The sequence below is a fragment of the Anser anser genome (assembly GCF_964211835.1).
Source record: "Anser anser genome assembly, chromosome: 31".
Taxonomy (NCBI): Eukaryota; Metazoa; Chordata; class Aves; order Anseriformes; family Anatidae; genus Anser; species Anser anser.
The window spans coordinates 1,167,648-1,174,208 of NC_139752.1; the positions used below are offsets into that span (position 1 = coordinate 1,167,648).

The window sequence follows — 6,561 nt, forward strand, 5'->3', positions numbered from 1 at the left end:
GGGCCTACAGAGGGCTACGCGTGATCAAAAGGAATGCACCAATCAGAAGTCTGCAACTATGTTTGCCAGCCACGTGCAGTGCATGTAGGGGCTCAGAAAAGCTATATAAGATCTGGCATCGGGACAATAAAGGGTGTCAATTTCTCAGCTATCTTGGAGTCCGTGTCGTCATTCCCTTCAAATAGTGACCCCGACGTGATAAGGGGTAGAGCAACGCTGCAGGAGCGTCCGGAGGGAGCCCAGCCGAACGAATCAAGCTTGCAGCTGGACTGCAGCTTCAACCCCGGGACATCGCCTGAAGGACAGGTGAGCGGCTGGGCATTCACAAGGGGAGCCAATCTCTCAGGAGAAGAAGAAGCAATAGTAACATTATTAACGCAATTGTTAACAAAAAGGGGTGTAAAATGCGACCCATTTAAGATAAAGCTACTATTAAAGTTTTTGCAGAAACAAGGGGTCCCCTCGACGGCCTCAGCTATATTCGATGTAGAGACTTGGGAACAAGCGGGGGAGAAAGTGTGGGAGGCAGCATCAAGCGGGGATGCGACCGCCGCTGAGGTTATGACCACGTGGGGCCTGGTAACGGAGACTTTAAGAGCGTTGCAGGCGGAAAAGAAGGTACAGAGCGCCACCGAGCGGGCGATCCTGATAGCAGCTCCGGGATCGGAGTCTGATGAGCCACCAGAGCAGGACAATTTAATAGACGTGGGGGACGATCAAGAAGAGGGTCGCGAACCAGCACTGTTTAGCCCTACTCCGCGAGCCCCCTCGGCTCCCACATTGCCCCACCTTAACAATGCCTCCCTGGGAGTTCGAGTTTTTGATCCACAGGAGCGATGGGAGCAGGTACGCCGGGAAGCATTAAAGGACGGGGACCCAATAGGAATGGCTTTCCCGGTAGAAGTGCGTGCCAACGGTCCAAATGAGTATCATGCTTTTCAATGGGATTTAATTAAAGAATTACGAAAGCTGGTGACTACGTATGGGTTGCACGCACCGTTTACACAGTCGTTGTTAGAGAACGTCATGACTGGTCAATTGTTAGTGCCCTACGACTGTCGCCAGATTGCTGCAATGATTTTAACCCCAACACAAAAGTTGCTGTGGGAACAAAAGTGGAAAGAAGGCTGCGAAACGGCTGCCTTACAAAATCTGGAGAGACAGCCTGGCGACCCTCTTCTGGGAGCCGGGATCCCACAACTAATGGGGACTGAGCCATTGGCTGGACCCGAGATTGCAGGCTAGGCTCAATGATGCCATCTTGCGACAGTCTGCGTCTCTGGCTCTCCAGGCAATGTTGAAATTACCGGAAGTAGGAAAAGTTGAACCCTCATTTACGAGTATTAAACAACAAGTAAGTGAACTGTACATGCAATTTATCGATAGATTACGGGACGCTGTAGATAAACAGGTTGACAATCGCGAGGCAAGAGAGGCATTGATATTAAAATTGGCTGTAGAAAATGCAAACACGGACTGTAAAAAGATACTCCAAGCGTTACCAGTTAATACTACGTTAGTGCAGATGATAGAGGTGTGTAACTGAGTTGGATCGGTGGAGCATCACACTGCCACCTTAGCTGGAGCCTTTGCGGCAGCGCTTCAAATCGTGGGTAAACGTTGTTTCTGCTGCCAAGCTACAGGACACCTTGCTGTCGAATGCCCCCAGCGGGGCATGGGGGGAGGCCGCAGTAACCCTGCTCCCCCCTCTGCTTGTCCCCGATGTGGAAAAGGGTGGCACTGGGCTAGCCAGTGTCGCTCGAGATATAACACAGAAGGTCTGTCCCTGCAATCGCGACGGGGAAATGGGAGGCGGAGCGCGGGGCGGGGCCGCGTGACGACACAAGTGCCTCAGTCCTCGACAGTGGGCAGGCCGCCCTCATGGGACCCGCCTCGAGTAATGATGACAGCCGGATCACAACAATAGCAGAGCACCGCTCCAGTGGCCTCGCCAAATATATCACTGTGGATTCCCTCACTGCCAAAACCTGAGGAAGCGCCGGTTTGGATGTCTCCACAGTAGAGGACTGCACCCTTTGGGACACTCGGGTGCACAAAATAATGCTGAACATTAAGGGACCAATAGGTAAAGGATATAGCACGCTCCTGTTGGTGCGCTCAAGCACCACCTTGACAGGACTTTTTGTACTGCCTGGAGTTATTGATGCTGATTATGAAGGGGTCATCCAAGCCATGGCGTGGACTCCCTCGCCACCAGTGCTTGTGCCAAAGGATACCAGAATTGCCCAGTTAATATTATTTAAAGCAACAGTTCCCCAAGCAGAACAGTGCGAGCGACGTGACAGGGGTTTTGGGTCAACAGGATCCCCGTCAGTCTTCTGGGCCTCGACCATTGCCACCAAAAGACCTATATTGACCCTGACACTACATCACCCGACCGCTGACCCCCCGAATGCCCTAGTCACGGTGTTAATGGATACAGGGGCAGATGTAACAGTAATAGCCCTAAAGGACTGGCCCAGCGGATGGCCGTTGGATTCAACTACAAAAGGCCTCATGGGGGTGGATGGTGTTTCCAATACTTGTCAAAGTAAATATATGCTTACCATTAAAACTCACGAAGTTTCGGCATACCACGTTTGGCCACATGCTGCCCCAATACCTGTCAGCCTCCTGGGGAGAGATGTGATGGGGCAGGGCAATTTCATCCTGAGCTCTCCGGAAAATTTTCGATAGCGGCCATTGACGAGTGACCACTCATGAAACTCACCTGGAAAACTGAGAAGCCAGTGTGGGTGGATCAATGGCCGCTTCCAGCGGAAAAGGTCGCTGTGCTCCAAGAACTTATTAAAGAGCAATTGAAATTAGGACATATCACCCCCACAACTAGTCCTTGGAACTCACCAATATTTGTGATCAAAAAAAAAAAGGGAAATGGTGACTGCTCCATGACCTGTGCCAGATAAACAACGTCATGGAAGATATGGGAGCTCTCCAGCCCGGATTGCCTTCCCCTACTATGCTCCCTCGAAATTGGAATATACTAATTATTGACTTGAAGGATTGTTTCTTTACTATACCACTTCACTCTGAAGATGCTCCCCGATTTGCCTTTTCAGTCCCAAAAATCAACAGGAGTGAGCCCATAGACAGATATCACTGGACTGTACTACCCCAAAGGATGAAAAATTTCCCAACTATATGCCAGACATACATTGCAGAAGCTTTGCGCCCTGTGCGAAGGCAATTCCCTCGTGTACATTTATCACTATATGGATGATATATTGCTCTCCAGCCCATCCAAGAGCTTAGAGCAAGAAGTGATGCCTGTTCTACAGCAGGAGTTGCAAAAAAGAGGGTTACAAATTGCGCCAGAAAAAATCCAGATGGAAGCACCTTGGAAATATTTAGGCTGGAAGATATTACAACAGAGTATTCAACCCCAAAATGTAGCCATCACAACAGAAATCCGCATGCTGAATGATGTCCAGAAGCTTATAGGAAATATAAATTGGATACGAACGCTCTGCGGCATTGATAATCAAACCTTAGCACCATTGTTTGAACTTTTTAAGGGGGACACGGACATTAATGCACCCCGAAACATGACTAATAGGGCCAGAATAGCTTTAAGCAATGTTGAGGAAAAAATTTCAGCCCAACAATGCCAACGACGCGTGGAAAACTTACCCATTCAGCTCTACATATGCAACCAGAATCCGCAACCTTTAGCTATCATCACGCAATGGGATCCAGCCGCAGCGAATCCACTATTGTTACTGGAATGGGTGTTCTTACCTCATCAACCTACTAAGACATTCGCGACTCGCATTGAAATGTTTGCAGCCTTAATTAAGAAGGGCAGAGAACGTATCATAGAGTTAGCTGGAGAGGAACCAAAAAGCATTGTTATCCTGATAGTTAAGGACTACCTCGACTGGTGCCTCCAGAATAGCATTGAGCTGCAAACAGCCCTTTCGGGCTTTGATGGTCAATTAGATATACACCTCCCTTCTCACAAAATGTTCACCTTTTATAATAATGTTCAACTCGAGGTTAAACCCCTATATAGATGGCACCCTGTCCAAGGACAAACTGTATTCACTGATGGGTCGGGGCGAACGGGAAAAGCAGTAGTTACATGGGAACAAGGGGGCCAGTGGAATCACATAATGGAAAACATTCAAGGCTCCCCACAAATAGTAGAATTGCATGCAATAATATTGGCATTTAAACAATGGCATCAGGTTCCAGTGAATATTGTGTCAGATTCACAATATGCGGTAGGAATGGTACAAGGAATTGAACGATCTCAAATCAGGCACATTCAGGATGAAGCACTATTTGCAAAATTCAAGGAATTGCTATTCCTTGTTGAGCAATGTACCCATCCATACTGCATAATTCATATTAGGAGTCATACCACCTTACCAGGTTTCCTTACAGAGGGGAATGCCCGAGCCGATCATCTAGCTAACATAACATTGCAAGTCCCGGTACCAAATACACTATCTCAGGCTCATTTGTCACACCAGTTCTTTCACCAGGCAGCGAAAGTATTGTCCAGACAATTTGCCATCCCTATAGGAGAGGCAAAACTCATAGTCCAAACCTGCTCAGATTGTCAACAGCAGACAGGCCCACTGACTACCGTCAATCCTAGGGGCCTCTCCTCCCTCCAGATTTGGCAAATCGACGTTACTCACATTCCCGAATTTGGAAGGTTAAAATATGTTCACGTATCCATAGACACCTTTTCACATGCAATCTGGGCCACGGCTATGGCAGGCGAGACTAGCCACCATGTCCAAGCACATTTTCGTGCCGCCTTTGCCGCCCTTGGCATCCCAAAAGAAAGAAAAACAGATAATGGCCCTGCATATGTCAGCCACTCTACAACGGCATTTTTCCACACTTGGGGTATCACGCACAAGACAGGCATCCCACACTCACCCACAGAACAAGCCATAGTAGAACGAGTACACCGCACAATAAAGGACCTGCTAGCAAAACAAAAACAGGGGGAGACCCAAGAGACACCGCAGAATAGGTTAGCTAAGGTAATCTATGTTATGAATCATTTAACACTACCTTTTCAACACGAAGATGTACCACCCCTTATTAAGCATTTTAAAATAATGGAATCAGGACTAACATCAGTTAAAACAGGGAAAGCGATGGTTATGATGCGAAACTTGGATACCGGGGGGTGGGAAGGACCATACTAGCTAATAACTTGGGGGCGAGGGTATGCTTGTGTCTCCACGGGACAAGGACCACGATGGGTGCCAGCCCGTGGCGTGCGGCCTTGGTTGGGACCACTGCCCTCCTCCACCTCTGCAGTTTTGGCACCGCATGGGTCTCAATCCAGCCCAGACGATATTTCAACAGCTTAAAAAACTGAATGAGTTGTCTGATAAGCTAACAACAAGCTCACTGGGATTGGAGTCTTGGCTAAAGGGATTAGGAATAACCGGGTGGCTAACGGAGTTGGTAAAAGATAATGATTATTTTGTTTATCGCATTTGTTGCAGTTATAATAGTTATACCATGCCAGTTGCAATGTTTGCAAAAAATGATTAAATGTTCGTTGCGCACAATTTGTCTTGTAGAAACAAAAAAAGGGGGAATTATGGGTGACCCTTTCAGTGACAAACTGGAGCTGATTGATACGGCGGTGCACTAAGGCATAGAGTGCTAACCAGGCTAGAATAACAGAAAGTGGGAACCCATAAGGAGGAGTTGTTAGGCTCGGACGGGCCTATAGAGGGCTACGTGTGATCAAAAGGAATGCACCAATCAGAAGTCTGCAACTATGTTTGCCAGCCACGTGCAGTGCATGTAGGGGCTCAGAAAAGCTATATAAGATATGGCATCGGGACAATAAAGGGTCTCCATTTCTCGACTATCTTGGAGTCCGTGTCGTCATTCCCTTCAAGGTCCCTCACGGCAGGAAGCAGAGCTGCAGAAAGCACAAGGCTACGCCCAACTTCCCCAACGTTTGCCCACTTCCTGGCTGCAATAAGCCTCCTGGAGGTGCTCTGCCCCTGGGCCAATGTCTGGGGAGCTCTGCAGGGCTGGCACCACCATCCCATGGCAGCTGGGTGCCCAGTCCACGGCCTTCAGCAAGCACAAGGGGCTTGTCCCCAGCAGGGGCCTCTCCAGACCTCCAGGGAGAGCCACTGTCTGAGCTTGTTCATCTCCACCCATCTAAGGAGGAATCAGTGAGCAATGGGACAATGTGAAGAGATGACAGTGAAGAGCTGAGCGGGATCGCAGGCTGCAGGGAATGGGGCACAGCTGTGTGCTGAGCCTGGAGCTGCCACCCTTTGCTCAGGGTGCTGAAGGCAAAGAGCCAGCCCTGCTCCGGGCTCCAGTAAAGCAGCCGTGGCAGAAGGTTGGCTCAGATGGGCAGGGACCTTCTTCTAGAGCTTAGGTGGATAAGGAAAGTTTCTGTTTGCTGGAAGTGAGGTCAGGCAATGTGGAAGGACTACAGAGATACTGTTTGCTTTTGTAGGGAGAAAATTCGTATGGCCAAAGCACAATTTGAGTTGAGGCTGGACATGAGGGGCAATAAAATGGATTTTTTTTTAAACTATC

The 6,561-nt window shown here is 48.7% G+C and overlaps 2 protein-coding genes across 2 annotated transcripts in view; one reads left to right on the top strand and one right to left on the bottom strand.

Annotated features, from left to right (window-relative positions):
- Nucleotides 1-6,561, bottom strand: part of LOC310888191 (butyrophilin subfamily 1 member A1-like) — a 38,851-nt gene that overhangs the window by 23,104 nt on the left and 9,186 nt on the right. The window lies entirely within an intron of this gene.
- LOC310888194 (uncharacterized protein) lies at nt 34-5,869 on the top strand (the record flags this gene model as incomplete). Its single annotated transcript, XM_083814665.1, has 2 exons — nt 34-306; nt 439-5,869. The coding sequence occupies 2 exons, from the start codon at nt 34-36 to the stop codon at nt 1,243-1,245; spliced, it is 1,080 nt and encodes a 359-aa protein (XP_083670791.1). The 3' UTR covers nt 1,246-5,869.